General features: G+C 49.2%; 1 protein-coding gene across 4 annotated transcripts in view; it reads right to left on the reverse strand.

The window, feature by feature from the left end:
• Positions 1-15,958, reverse strand: part of WDR7 (WD repeat domain 7) — a 516,060-nt gene that overhangs the window by 474,285 nt on the left and 25,817 nt on the right. For all 4 annotated transcript variants that reach the window (XM_068251301.1, XM_068251300.1, XM_068251299.1 and 1 more), the window contains exons 2-4: positions 8,007-8,173; positions 3,136-3,242; positions 243-321 (exon numbers count right to left, since the gene is read on the reverse strand). In XM_068251301.1, coding sequence (XP_068107402.1) covers positions 243-321; positions 3,136-3,242; positions 8,007-8,165 — 345 coding nt within the window. In that variant the 5' untranslated portion in view covers positions 8,166-8,173. The remainder of the gene's footprint in view (positions 1-242; positions 322-3,135; positions 3,243-8,006; positions 8,174-15,958) is intronic.

Consider the following 15,958-nt stretch of genomic DNA (forward strand, 5'->3'; position numbering starts at 1 on the left):
GATGCCAGCCGGCCTCCCTACTCACTTGCACACTATTTTGTCAGTTGGGCCTTGCAACTGCTATTCAGGAAATGCTGTGGAAAACAAAGAAAACCCTGAGAATCCCCCATGAGGAAATGGACTGGCCCAAAACCTATCAGATTTTAACTGCCTACTTTTTCCACGATAGCGGCCCTTTAAACAATGCACATTTAAAAGGCGGCTCGGTGCAAGTCAATAGAGTGTAATCGTTATCCACCAACCTGTATACCAGTGTGAGTACATGCCAACTTCGTAAACTCCACACATCTTCCATCGTTCACATCCCAAAGGCACATTTCACTATAGAAAGAAGAGAATAACACGTTGTAATTACTACCGGAACGCACTCTCACAACTCTCCGCTGCGCTTCAGTCTCACTGGCGAGTGACCGCAGTGAGCCAGGAGCTCTAGTGGTGAGTCCGAACCTCCCTGGGAGACAAGTGGTCCGGAGCAGAAGCGAGAACAGGTAGCTATAACATCCCAGTGCATTCCCAACACCCACTCTGCCTAGGAGGGCCCGTGAGATTAAAGTGGACCTGAAATCTTGCACAAGACAGAGGGAAACATAGAAAATTGCACCCTGTAGGTATTTAGAGAGTTTAGCCCAATACCCCCTCATCTGTGACTAATCACAACTGTAACTTATTTTGTCAGCTGGCAGCCTCGGCAGAGCAGCTAATATGTAAACACTGGATGTTAACCCTATTCCTGCTTCCACGAAAGCAGGAAATAGACACACTGCAGATTTATATCAGCTGTAACAAAGAAATGCTTTTTCTTTAAAGGTTATTATGCGGTTTATCTTTTAGAGCAGAGAGGAAGTTCTAAGTTCAGGTGCTCTTTAATCACCCATGGACTTGCGATAACACACACGTTTAGCAATCTTTTGGCAATCTTATCGAATTGTTTCTGAGTGAAGTGGAAATTTGATTATTTATCCTTCCAATAACTTTAGAAACGGCCATAAATTTTTTCCGATTCGTTTTCTTCCATTTTATCTCTGTTTCAGACCCCTTTCTGCAGGGAATTTTACACGTGCGCATCACAAAGCACTGTGTTCTGGCTCCATAGCAACTTGTTCAATCTTGCCAGCCCTCACCAAATACCTAGCGATACATGTCCCACAGGTAACAGTGCTGCTTTGCAAAAACTTTGCACGCACATTAGACAGAAGTCCTTTGAAACGACAAATGGCAGGTTTTGCCATTTCAGACTACAATCATTGTAAAAAAAAAAAAAAAAAAAAATTTACCTAAATCACAAAAAACAGTGACTGATACCAGTATTCTGCACAAGGTGGATCAGCGCAACACCAGGCCGCCTCCGAATGGCCTCCATCAGAGATGCGCTGAGCCCCCCCAGGAACTACAAACGCACCTTGAACCCAAACAGAAGCTCTGCATATGCACCAAAAGCATGGCTGTTAAGTGGGAGCAGCTGACCAAAAACGAATTACATTAGTACATAGCAAGGAAATGAGCAGCGCTACTTAAAAACAGACTAGTGCCTACCTGCAAAAGAGTGCAAGCCCCACTTGTGGGGTCGAATACACACCGAGCATACACATGACCTGTCTACAACTAGAGGAGGATGTTGGTTTCCATTAACAGCTTGCATGCAACCTATTAAGTACTCGTCCCTCCCACTGCGAAGAAGTCAATCCTCCATGGGAGGGGCCTAACACTAACTAAATCCTAACCTATGTATATGCATAGCCTGGGTGCGGCTAATCAAATAAAATCGAAAATTGAAAATTGCGCACAAGGTGGATCAGCGCAACACCAGGCCGCCTCCGAATGGCCTCCATCAGAGATGCGCTGAGCCCCCCCAACAGATTAATCAACTCAGATGACTACTGGGCAGATATCATGCAGTTGGACAGTGTGTACAAGTGTACAACAACACCGGTCCAGACCATGCATGCATGTTGTGTGCACTGTCACTGTGTGCAGCATTTTCAAACAATATAATCGTTTGGTGTGTGGGTGTGGGTGTGGGAAACATTGTTTAAGTGACATGTTATTTTTTGCAGCTTAATGTTTTGAGCATCTTTGCTCATTTAAAGAAAACCCGAGGTGGGTTCTAAGAATGCTAACAGCACACAGAGGTTGGCTGTGCAAATACTGCCCAGCCTCTGTTGCTATCCCGATCCCCCCCCTAAGCTCTGCTCTGCCCCCATAAATCACCCAGCCGTGCTGTCAACACACAGCGTGTCGCAGCCGGCTGTTTACTTCTGTAAGTGTCGGTCTCGCTGCTCCCCCGCCTCCTCCATAGCTCCGGTCCCCGCCAGCTTGCCTTCCCTCCAATCAGCATGGAGGGAAGGGACGCGGGCGGGGACTGGAGCTATGAAAGAAGCGGGGGATCGGCGAGATTGACACTTAACAGCCGGCTGTGACACGCTGTGTATCGACAGCACGGCTAGGTGATTTATGGGTGCATAGCAGAGCGCGGGGGAGGGGGGCTTAGGGGGGGGATCAGGATAGCAACAGAGTCTGGCCAGTTGTATAGGCAGACCCAGCCTCTGTGTGCTGTTAGCATTCTTAGAACCCACCTCAGGTTCTCTTTAAGGTCTCGTTTTTATTTTCAGTTATATAGATTTTTTTTATGTCATTGCATCATTCTGTCGCAGTTGCAGTTTTAAAACCATACTCTGTCTTTTAAAAGTACAAACAAGGCAGAAATAATGACCCTTACAATTTCCTGCAGTAAAACCTTATCTCAAGCTGTCTCTCACTGTTTGATACTTTGATGTACCTGTATGTGTTACAGAAAACAAGAAAACATGAATATGTGCTCAGATAAGCTCTTTTGCAAAGATAACTGCAGGTTGTTGTTTTTTTAACTCTTCCTGCACTGGAAAACAACATGAGACTCTTTTCTTTGCTACTGATGTTCTATTTCTTAGCTGTACTAAACATACAGTTCATTATATCATAAGTTTATTTTTGCTTTAACTGTTTGAATGCTATTTTTTTCTGGTAGTAGATTTTATGCTGTAAATAATCTTATAGAGCAAAGAAAAATGTAGTGTTTCACACCCATAAAAGAAGAAAAAGCTGTGGTTATTGCTGTGATAAATCTGGCCCTTTGTGTTATTGTAGGGAGTTGCTCACCCGCTTTCAGACGCGCTGACGATGTACTGCCTGTCGCTGGACGCAGAGGCTTTGGATAAACATGTGATGGAGGCCGTGTGACCGAACAGCAGAGCCCGAGGATTGATCTGGAGGGAGGAGAAAGACACATCCGCATTTCATGTAATCTCAGGATAGATTTTACAAGAGAAAAGTCACCAAGTATGAGTGCCACTGCCATAATAGACCAATGTATAACTCACTCACAATGCAAACTCAAGCCTGATTTCAGTGGGTTTTTTTTTTTTTTGGGGGGGGGGGGGGAGGTTAGGGTAAGGAATGCAACCTAGGGTCAGTACCTATTCAGTAAGAAGTCCAAGGGGTGAGGGGTGGCCCCTTAGTAGCTGCAGCTCTTGAGTGCTTTGAGTCCAACAGGAGAAAAGTGCTATACACATGTTTGGGTTCACATGTTTGGGTTAGGATTGAGCGATTGATATGCCATTCTGCTGCTTGTAAGTGTGCCCATACATTACTCGATGTTCGGCACAGATATCTTCCCGGTTCCTCTATAGTGATTAATGCCACAATGACACACACACACACACACACACACACACACACACACACACACACACCCCAGGGGAGGGACAGACACACACACACAGCACGGGGGAGGGACAGACAGACACACACACACACAGCACGGGGGAGGGACAGACACACACACACACACACACACACAGCCCAGGGGAGGGACAGACACACACACACACACACACACACACACACACAGCCCAGGGGAGGGACAGACACACACACACACACACACAGCACGGGGGAGGGACAGACACACACACGCACACAGCACGGGGGAGGGACAGACACACACACACACACACACACAGCCCAGGGGAGGGACAGACACACACACACACACAGCCCAGGGGAGGGACAGACACACACACACACACAGCATGGGGGAGGGACAGACACACACACACACCCCCCAGGGGAGGGACAGACACACACACAGCCCGGGGGAGGGACAGACACACACACAGACACACACACAGCCCGGGAGAGGGACAGTCACACACAGAGACACAGCCCGGGGGAGGGACAGTCACACACACACACACACACACACACACACACACTGGAGTAAGAATGGACAGACACACACAGCCCGGGGAGGGAAAGTCACACACACAGCCCGGGGAGGGACAGACAGACACACACACACACACACACACACACACACACACACACACACACTGGAGTAGAAAGGGACACACACACACACAGCTAGGGGGAGGGACAGTCTCACACACACACACACAGACGCAGCCTGAGGGAGGGACAGACACACACACACACACACACACACAGCTTGGGAGAGGAACACACACAGCCCGGGGGAGGGACAGACACACACAGCCTGGAGTAGGAAGGGACAGACAGACAGACAGACAGACAGACAGACAGACACACACACACACACACACACACACACAGCCCGGGGAGAGAAAGTCACACACACAGCCTGGGGAGGGACAGACACACACACACACACACACGGCCTGGAGTAGGAAGGGACAGACACACACACACACACACACACACACACACACACACACACACACACACACACACACCGGGGGAGGGACAGTCACACACACAGAGCCCGGGGGAGGAACAGACACACACACACACACAGCCCGGGGGAGGGACACACACACACAGCCCGGGGGAGGGACAGTCACACACACACACAGCCCGGGGAGGGACAGACAGACACACACACACACACAGCCCGGGGGAGGGAAGGACGGACAGACAGACACACACACACACACACACACACACACACACACACACAGAGCTTGGGAGAGGAACACACACAGCCCGGGGGAGGGACAGACACACACAGCCTGGAGTAGGAAGGGACAGACAGACAGACAGACACACACACACACACACACACAGCCCGGGGGAGGGACAGACACACACACACGGAGCCCGGGGGAGTGACAGACACACACACAGAGCCCGGGGGAGGGACAGACACACACACACACACACACAGAGCCCGGGGGAGGGACAGACACACACACACACAGAGCCCGGGGGAGGGACAGACACACACACACACACACACACACACACAGCCCGGGGGAGGGACACACACACACACAGCCCGGGAGAGGGACAGTCACACACAGCCTGGAGGAGGGACACACACAACCTGGAGGAGAAAGGGATAGTCACACACACAGCCTGGAGGAGGTAGGGACACACACACAGCCTGGGGGAGGGACAGACACACACACAGCCTGAGGGAGGGACAGACACACACACACAGCCGGGGGGGGGGGGGGGGGAGGTAACGGACAGACACACACACACAGCCCGGGGGGGAAGGCAACAGATCCCTCTCTGATCAGATTCGATAAGAGAAGGATCTAGCAGATGGCCGATTAGTGGCAAATCAAAAGATGTATGGGTCCCTTTGAAATTTTGATTGTGTCTGACCAGCCCAATCCATGTATACACAGAGGTGTTGTACCGGGGTCAGAGAGCCAGACAAACGGCACTGAAAATTTGGGCGCACCAGCCACCGCCGCCAGTCAGTGCGCATGTGTGTACCCGTCTCCCGCGCTCACCCGTCCGCCCGGCTCCGTCCTCCTGTCCCAACGCTGTCCGTGCTCCACATGCGCAGTAGCGCAAACACACAGACACAGGGACAGGATGACATAGGGACACTTAGGGATTATTATATAGGATATGCGCTCAGGCAGTAATTTGGGTGCCATCAAAAGAAGGAGATAGGGTAATTCAGCCGCTAGCAGTAGCCTGAGTCAATGACGGACTAGAGGGATAATAGTAATTAACGCCGCCAGGACTTTTACAGGAGCAGGGAAAGACATTTTTCGGCTTAACCCCATGCCAAAATTCCTGGCATCTTAGTTAGTGGCTGCATAGTGTAACTTGTGGATAGTGTAATGGTTAAGGGCTCTGCCTCTGACACAGGAGACCTGGGTTTGGATCTCAGCTCTTCCTGTTCAGTAAGCCAGGCAGCACCTATTCAGCAAGAGACCTTGGGCAAGACTCCCTAACATTGCTACTGCCTATAGAGTACACCCTAGTGGCTGCAGCTCTGGCGCTTTGAGTCCACCAGGAGAAAAGCGTGATATGAATGTTCTGTGTCTTGTCTTAGTTACATGGACACTTTGTACCGGCCCCCCACGTCTCTGACAGCTTCCACCAGTCTTTTCAGGCAGCCTTCCCGACACGGCTGCTCATACATATACACACTTTATATGTTTGTTACTCACATACTGTATCTGTATACATCAGGTTTGATCAGTGCTGTTTATATGTTAACCTGAGAACTGATCAGATCAGAGAATTCACAGAAGTGTGTGTAAAACTGTTATATACAGCGATTAGCAGGAAATGGGACGGGAGTTTCAATGTCACCATATGCCATGACACTGTGTAGCCTGCTGCCACACATTCATGTGTTGTGGTAGCACAGGTGTCACCTCTTGCCAGATGTTTATTGCTTTAGGCTGTGGCAATGTTATGGATTCAGCTTGTGACGCTGTGTGTCACAAACATTCGAGGTGTCACTGTGGAGTGTCATGACCTGAAAGACACTTAAAACAGGGGTGGAGGCGCCCATCATGTTAATCTTATAAACCGAGAGTTAATCTTACATCTTTTGAAGAATGTGGTCCGGTTTATTGAAAAAAAAAAAGGACATTTATTAACCATCCTGGCGGTATGGACGAGCTCAGCTCGTCCATTACCGCCGGAGGTTGCGCTCAGGCCCTGCTGGGCTGATTTGGCTCAAATAAAAAGCAGCACACGCAGCCGGCACTTTGCCAGCCGCGTGTGCTACCTGATCGCGTGCAGCGGCGAAAGAGGGTCCCCTCAGCCGCCTGAGCCCAGCGTAGCCGGAACAAAAAGTTTCGGCCAGTGCTAAGGGCTGGATCGGAGGCGGCTGACGTCAGGACGTCGGCTGCCGTCCATGACGTCACTCCGCTCGTCGCCATGGCGACGAGGTAAGCGAAACACGGAAGGCCGCTCATTGCGGCCTTCCGTGTTACTTCTGGCCGCCGGAGGCGATCAAAAGAACGCATCCGGAGCGCCCTCTAGTGGGCTTTCATGCAGCCAACTTTCAGTTGGCTGCATGAAATAGTTTTTTTTTTAATTACAAAAAAACCCTCCCGCAGCCGCCCTGGCGATCTTAATAGCACATAAAAATGACAACGCGTTTCGCAGGTGCATGCCTGCTTCCTCAGGACAGTAAAAAAAAACAGGTGCATTAACTGCTATGGCTGTGTAGCAGAGCTGTCAAACTCAAATACAAAGTGAGCCGAAATTGTATACTGAAACCTAGTCTCGGGCCAACCTCAATGTCTACTCACCACCTTCCTCCCTTATAAAGTTCTCCGGTGTCTAATGGCTCCATTCCAGTCCCTATACAGTTCCCCAGTGTCTAGTGGTCCTCCTCCCTCTCCTATACAGTTCCTTGGTGTCTAGTGGTGCCAACCCTTCCCTATACAGTTTGCTAGTGTTTAGTGCTTTGCCCCTACCTCCCCCAAATGGCTTCCATGGTGTTTAGGGCTTCACCTCCAATATAGCTTCTCTGGTGGTCTAGAAAGGGCAAACATAATGCAAAGTGGGGAAACCACATGGGGGCCAAATTTAATGGCTCTGAGGGCCAGATTTGGCCCGCGGGCCAGAGTTTGACATGTATGCTGTATAGCAAGCATGAGTGCCTGGTCTCCTTTTGTCTTCTAGATGAGCCTGGGGTTGTTCCAATCACAGGAACTATCGACAAGCTACCACCTGAAAGAGACTGGGAAGCACGAGGCTACATGGCATACGATAATGGCTGCACTTACTTCCAGGTCCGGGGAGAGGTCCCATAAGCAGATCTGTCCGTCGTGGCAGCCGGTGATGATGGTGCTCATGTCATCCATGACCAGTACGGTGGAGATACAATGAGTTGGGGCTTTACGCCCCCAGAGGACGATGGGAAGAACAAGACTGTTTCCAGTCATTTTCGCCCCTATGGAGAAGAGACACAACGACAGGGACTTAGTAATTAGAAAAAATATACTGTATATACACCGGATATGCTTTCCCACGCATATGGTCCTCTGATCCCCCGTTACCGAGCGCAGACCACAGGAAGACCCATTGGGCCCTTACTCCTCTTCAGGCACAGGCATGGCTGTACCTGCGCGAGTATGGCCATGCCAGTGCCAGAGGAGGAGCGCAGCCCTGAAGTTAAGGGGGCCCCGGGCAGGAGGCTGGGAACAAGAGGACGGCTTGGGAAACAGTGTATCCAGAGGCTTCCCTTTCCTTGGATAAGCATTTCCTTTTTTTAAAGAGTAATTCCAGTGAAAATAATGTAATACAAAAGTGTTTCATTTTTACAATAATTATGTATAAATTATTTAGTCAGTGTTTGCCCATTGTAAAATGATCTTTCCTCTCCCTGATTTACATTCTGACATTTATCACATGGTGACATTTTTACTGCTGGCAGGTGATGTCAGTGGGAGGAGATGCTGCTTGCTTTTTGGCAGTTGGAAACAGGTGTAAACAGCTATTTCCCACAATGCAACAAGGTTCACAGACAGGAAACTGCCAGGACCATGGTCCTCACAGTTTCCTGTGGGAGGGGTTTCACCACAATATCAGCCATACAGACCCCTCTGATGATCCGTTTGTGGAAAAGGAATAGATTTCTCATGTAAAAGAGGGTATCAGCTACTGATTGGGATGAAGTTCAATTCTTGGTTACAGTTTCTATTTAAGCTAGCGTCGCCCATGGTTTTCTTGAACCCATTAGCAGCTTCAAAGAAATTAATTAGTTTGTGATTAGTGCACTGCTTTTGATCTCAGCTGGCAGAACGTGTTGTGCTGTAAATTCTTGGAATGCTTTGATGTCTCTCTGCTAGAAGAAAATATAGAAACTGAAATCAGAAGTCCTCTTATTTTCTCACACTGCCCCCTAGTGACAAGTGGCCATAAATACACATTACACCAGTACTAATTATTAGTAACAAAATGTAACAGATAAATAAAAAAATGGGCTAAAATAAAAATTGGCCTGGAGCACCCACAAGCCTCTAAATAAATTGGCTGCTAATGGGTTAACATAAACTGGACAGGGTATGAGAAGGGAGCCGGCGTTTTCCCGTCGGGTGAATAATAGCTACCGCCGCTGATTGCGTCGCACCGCAGCATCTCAACGACAAGCCGCAGGCCATTAACCTCCCTGGTGGTAAGCCCGTGCTGAGCAGGAGGATTTCTCAGGCCCTGCTGGGCCGATTCGCATAATTTTTTTTTTTTTTGCAACACGCAGCTAGCACTTTGCTAGCTGCGTGTGCATTGCGATCGCCGCCGATACCCGCCGATTAGCCGCCGATTGCCGCTAATGTTGCTACTCTGTTGGCCACAAATGTAACATAGGCAAAGGGTGAAGATGTGTCAGGCAACAGCCTTTGTGTCTACACTGACTGTCCACTCCTCCCTGACTACCTCACACGTGTCAGGATGGGATAGAGGGGAGGAGTTTGGAGGAAATACTAACAGCTGTCTCGCAGGGAAGCATCATCTGACATCACATAGGAAAACAGCTTTGCAATTAACCAGTAAAAAATAAAAAGAAATGCATTACATGCAAAGCACAAAACTTAAAGGGAACCTGAAGCGAGTAAAATTATTTAAAATAAACACATGATGTAGCTGCAAATGAATATTACATACTTACCTCGCCGTCAGTTCCTCTCAGCAGCTCAACATTTTCTTCTTACAGTGATCCCTTCCAGTTGTGACAAGATTTTATCAGAACTGAAATATATCAGTTGCTGTCAGTTATATTTCAGTAGCTGTCAGTTACAACTGAATGCGCAAGGTAATGTCCATGTTTACCTAAGGCTCAAGTGGGTGATATTACAGTTTAACAGTGTGCTGACCAGAAAGCTATTATGGGGTAATGGCCATTTTCAAAATGGAAGACAGAGCGTTCTATTGATCACAGTGGACAAATGGGACTCAGGAGAGGAGAAAGAGATTGAGGAGTAGACTACACAGGAGGTAAGTATGGCCTGTGTATGGTTATTTTGACCTTTTATTTTTAGTTCAGGTTCTCTTAAAGAGAACCCGAGGTGTGTTTAAAGAATGTTATCTGCATACAGAGGCTGGATCTGCCTATACAGCCCAGCCTCTGTTGCTATCCCAAACCCCACTAAGGTCCCCCTGCACTCTGCAATCCCCCATAAATCACAGCCATGCTGTGAGGCTGTATTTACATCTGTAGTGTCAGTCTCAGCTGCTCCCCCGCCTCCTGCATAGCTCCGGTCCCTGCCCCCCTCCCTTCCCTCCAATCAGCAGGGAGGGAAGAGATGCAGGCGGGGACTGGAGTTCTGCAGGAGGCGGGGAGAGCAGCAGACTGACACTATAGAGATAAACACAGCCAGCTCTGACAAGCTGTTTGTCAGCAGCGTGGCTGTGATTTATGAGGGATTGCAGAGTGCAGGGGAACCTTAGGGGGGTTTGGGATAGCAACAGAGGCTGGGCTGTATAGGCAGATCCAGCCTCTGTATGCAGATAATATTCTTCAAAACCACCTCGGGTTCTCTTTAAGCATTGCAAATTATGATCTACCCCCACACTATGCATGAAAAAAAGTAAAACCTGAATTGGCAATCAGCTGACTTCCAGAAATGTTCTTCTGAAAATAATAATGTCACTTTCAGGGCTGGAACCCACTAGAGAGATTTTTTGAGCGTTTAGGGAGTGATTCAAAACACTAGCGATTTCCCTAAACGCTGAGCTAATGTTCATGGATGGGACAAATTTCACCTGAGCGATTGCGATTATTAAAGTCGCAAAACACAGGACATGGAGCATTTTTAGCATTTAGCGTTTCTGCAATGTAAAGAATATAAACGCTGGCGTAATCGCTTGTCAAAACCTACAGAGAGCGATTTTGCTGGCGCTTTTAAATTACTGCACACTATAAAAAAAAAAATAATTGAAAGGTCCATTCAGAACTAGAACGCTAATCGCTACACAATTGCTGGCCAAACGCTTACACTTTTTTAAATGGCTACCAAAATCGCCAGAAAACGCTCATGAAATCACTTACAAAACGCTCATTAAAAATGCTAGCGATTGCGATTAGTGATAGTGTTTTTGTAGTGGGTTCCAGGCCTCATGGTAAACAGATGGTCACTGGCTTCATAAACAGGCCCTCAGCGATTCTATCTCAGAAACAGTTATACGGTCGGAGTCCCCCTTTAGCTGTAATGGGAGGCAGCACATTGCCTTGTTTAGTGGCTGTTAGTGATCAGCCATTTGCACATAATACACAACAGGGCACTCAATCTATTAGGAGGAATTGAACGCTCACAGCAGATAACATTTCACAGTATTGATCCATATATTAAAAGAGCTCAAACAGTCATCTGGGTGATGTTATGATATTAAACGACTTCCACTTGTAATCAGCAGACAGATTTGCCCTCAGATCTATTCATGTGTTGGTTTCCCCTCCCCGGAGACCGCATAAACCCTGACTTCAAACGGAAAAATAACTCTTATATTTAAAGCACACTTCATGTCAGGGGTGGACAAATGAATATAGAATTGAGGATCCAGCCTCTCCAATCCAGTGACCAGCAGGAAATTGTATAAAACTGACTCCACTGGCAACAGTTTGCCCTCTTTCACACAGGTAACTAAGTAGCGTGCTGAAGTTTGGACGCACCACAGGCATGGTTACTGGCGGGTTTTCGGTGGGAAGCGGTTAGGCTGGTTTCACACTGAATATTGGTGGTAGTGGTGCAGCCTGGTGGCCCCACCGCACCACCAAAAACAGGCCTTCAGTGATTACCACGTTAGTACGTGGTACTCCCCATCTAGCAGCAAGCCAAAAAGGAAGTGACGCTCACTTCCTGTGGCCCGAAGTAATCACATGTGCGGAAGCATATTGCTATAATACGTTTCTGCGCATACGTGACACGTAAAGCTTGCAGCGGGCATTATAAAAAAAACACACATGACTGTCGATTTACATGATTTCTGGTCCGCTGCAAGTTGTCGCAGGAGCCAAACGGTAACATAGGTATGCACTCGCCTCAGGGATGTGGCAAAAACGTCACTTCTGGCACATTGCGCTGCATCGGTATGAAATGCCCCATAGACTAACATTGCCCTAGCGGTAGGCTGTGGTAAAATGCGGCACCGCGCCAATGTGAAAGGCCCTCAGAGATTGTATGGGGAGTGGAGGGGGGGGGGGTGAAGTCGGTAAGGGTTAGACATTGGTGGGGGGAGTAGTTCGGGTTAGACATTTTAACTAAAATCCATATCCAATGAATACACACGTATTGGAAATGCACGGGTATTTCACACCAGCCCTCAGCTGACTTGTCTTTATCTTGACTGGAATTTCTCCTCATACCACAGAGTGGAATGTAAACAAACACAGTGAGGACAACTTGAGAAAGCGCTCAGTTATCACAAACCAAAACACTCAAACTAAACGCCATCCAATATTTAAGCAAAAACACAAGCGTGACGCGGAGTGCTAAACAGCCGACTGCAAAACAGGCAGCGGCTCAGATCTGCAAGACAGGAGACAGTTCAGACATCTGCCACTGGGGGGCAATTTCTAAAAGCGCAATAATGCAGTGATGTGCATGTAGGGTTGTGTTATCTCCATGCCATGTTTCAATTTCTATAGCTTTATCCCCTTTAGCTCCTGATTAAGGGCTCGTTCAGATGGGCTTCTGGGGCACCCGTCCTCATCCTTAAACACCTGGCTTGGACACGCCCCACGTTGAAATGAAGGGCAGCATTCATTTCAATGCGTTACCATCAATTTCTGGCAATTGGGTAAACATCGCAGTCAATCAAAATTCCTGAAATGCTGAGTGTAACTTCCCACGGCGTTGCTTTCGGTAGTTCCGTGTTCCCTATGGCAAAGTTCCTCAACCCTGTCCTCAAGGCCCAACAACAGTACGTTTTGCAGGAAACCACAACCATCCACAGGTGAGGTAATTAGTGTCTCAGCAGAGCTGATTAACTACGGCCCAGTGCACACCAAAAAGCGATAGAGTAATCGCAAACGCTCCACACTTTTTGAAGCGATTTTTCAAATCGATTCTAGGCATGTGCCTAGCGATTTTTGGAGCGGTTTTTATATTTTGTTACAGTAGAGCTGTAACTGAACCGCTTCTGCACCAAAAACGCTTGGAGAATCGCTCTGATCTAGCGCTTTTCAGAGCAGTTTTCCACTTTCCTATACTTTACATTGAGGCTGAATCACCTCAGAAATCAGCTGAAATGCTGCAGGACCCGCGTTTGGGAAAAAAAAGCTCATCGCTCTGGTGTGTTCCATCCCATCCGAATACATTAGCAAAGCACTTTTCAAAGCAATGGCAATTTTAAAAGCGCTTAGAAACGCTCTTGGTATGCACCAGCCCTACCTCTGTGGATTTCCACAAAACTTGGTGGGCCTTGAGGACAGGGTTGGGCAACACTGCTCTATGGGACATAAAAAAAATGACAAGAAGATAGGTAAACGATGGCAAACACTTATGTTAGTGTTTAGCATGGGCCAAATGTGCCGCCTGTAGAAGCCCATTTGAACCAGCCATTGCTATAATGACTGCCGTCTGCTTTAAAGACATTGGGCCATATCCGATTACCAAAAACGCTGGAGAGTTCTTAAAACAGGCGATGGGAGCGTATAATCGCCCAGCAAGTTCTTTACACCCTATCCATTTGCACTTTGCATGCTGCCGGGAACTGATGCTTCCTGTCAGACATGAGCATTAGCTTAGACCTGCTTTTTGCATGTGTTGCGCCGCTGCATCTGGGAGTCTCCTTTAAGGGCTCGTTTCCACTATCGCGAATCTGCATGCGTCCAACGCATGCAGATTCGCACATGTAATGCAAGTGGATGGGCCTGTTTCCACTGTAGCGTTGTTGAGGTGCGTTTTTTTCAGCGGTAAAAAAACGCACAAAAGAGCCAACGAATTCGCCTGCGAGTGGAATGCATGCGAATCGCCGCTAATGTATTTAATAGTAAAAATGCATGCGTTTGTTACATGCGGTTTTACCCGCGATTTCACACCTTTTTCAATTTTATTTTGCCCTGGCAGTGTCATGGTTAATTTCGCATGGCACCCTGCCATGCGAAATCGCGGGTAAAAACGCATACGGAAACGCATCCGCATGCGTTTTTACAAGCGTCGGAATGCCGGCGAAATCGCGTCGCAACAGTGGAAACAAGCCCTAATAAGGAGACCCCTAGAGCTCCCCATCCAGGGGCAAACCCAGAATTTTCAAGGGAGGGGGCGATTCCTGAAAGGTCTCCCTCAGCCACGCATAATACAGTATAATAATATGCTAGGACATCATGCTGAGTACACATAATGCAATTTCCTGTCCGACTGACTGGATCTGATGATTATTTCCGACATGTCCGATCCGCTCCTGATCGACATTGGGATCGATCAGGAGCAGTTTAGATACAGATAATAATGAGGACAGTTGACATCGCTAATGGCACAGGGCTGTGCTCATACCTGACTCTGTTAAGTTCCCCAGAGCTGCTCCACGCTGCTCTGTACACGCGCTGCTGCTCCACGCTGCTCTGTACACGCGCTGCTGCTCCACGCTGCTCTGTACACGCGCTGCTGCTCCACGCTGCTCTGTACACGCGCTGCTGCTCCACGCTGCTCTGTACACGCGCTGCTGCTCCACGCTGCTCTGTACACGCGCTGCTGCTCCACGCTGCTCTGTACACGCGCTGCTGCTCCACGCTGCTCTGTACACGCGCTGCTGCTCCACGCTGCTCTGTACACGCGCTGCTGCTCCACGCTGCTCTGTACACGCGCTGCTGCTCCACGCTGCTCTGTACACGCGCTGCTGCTCCACGCTGCTCTGTACACGCGCTGCTGCTCCACGCTGCTCTGTACACGCGCTGCTGCTCCACGCTGCTCTGTACACGCGCTGCTGCTCCACGCTGCTCTGTACACGCGCTGCTGCTCCACGCTGCTCTGTACACGCGCTGCTGCTCCACGCTGCTCTGTACACGCGCTGCTGCTCCACGCTGCTCTGTACACGCGCTGCTGCTCCACGCTGCTCTGTACACGCGCTGCTGCTCCACGCTGCTCTGTACACGCGCTGCTGCTCCACGCTGCTCTGTACACGCGCTGCTGCTCCACGCTGCTCTGTACACGCGCTGCTGCTCCACGCTGCTCTGTACACGCGCTGCTGCTCCACGCTGCTCTGTACACACGCTGCTGCTCCACGCTGCTCTGTACACACGCTGCTGCTCCACGCTGCTCTGTACACACGCTGCTGCTCCACGCTGCTCTGTACACACGCTGCTGCTCCACGCTGCTCTGTACACACGCTGCTGCTCCACGCTGCTCTGTACACACGCTGCTGCTCCACGCTGCTCTGTACACACGCTGCTGCTCCACGCTGCTCTGTACACACGCTGCTGCTCCACGCTCTGTACACACGCTGCTGCTCCAGCTGAGGCAGGCACCCCCGGCCAGTTTATCTGCATCTTCTCCGAACACGAGCCACCCCTCGCCGCAAGACCCATCCCTGTAATAATCTCTGAGCCTCGGCAAAGCATCTTTGAAGCTCATGCCAGGGCTTCCCATTGGTCAACTGTCTGGACCAATGAAAATGGTCCAGAAAGTGAACCAATGGGGAGCTTCAAAGATGCTTTGCTGGGGCTCTGCAAGAATTGCAACGACGGGACTTTGGAGAAGATGCAGGTAAATTGGCCCGGGGTGCCTGCCTCAGCTGTAAGGGG

The sequence above is a fragment of the Hyperolius riggenbachi genome, chromosome 1, assembly GCF_040937935.1.
Source record: "Hyperolius riggenbachi isolate aHypRig1 chromosome 1, aHypRig1.pri, whole genome shotgun sequence".
Taxonomy (NCBI): domain Eukaryota; kingdom Metazoa; phylum Chordata; class Amphibia; order Anura; family Hyperoliidae; genus Hyperolius; species Hyperolius riggenbachi.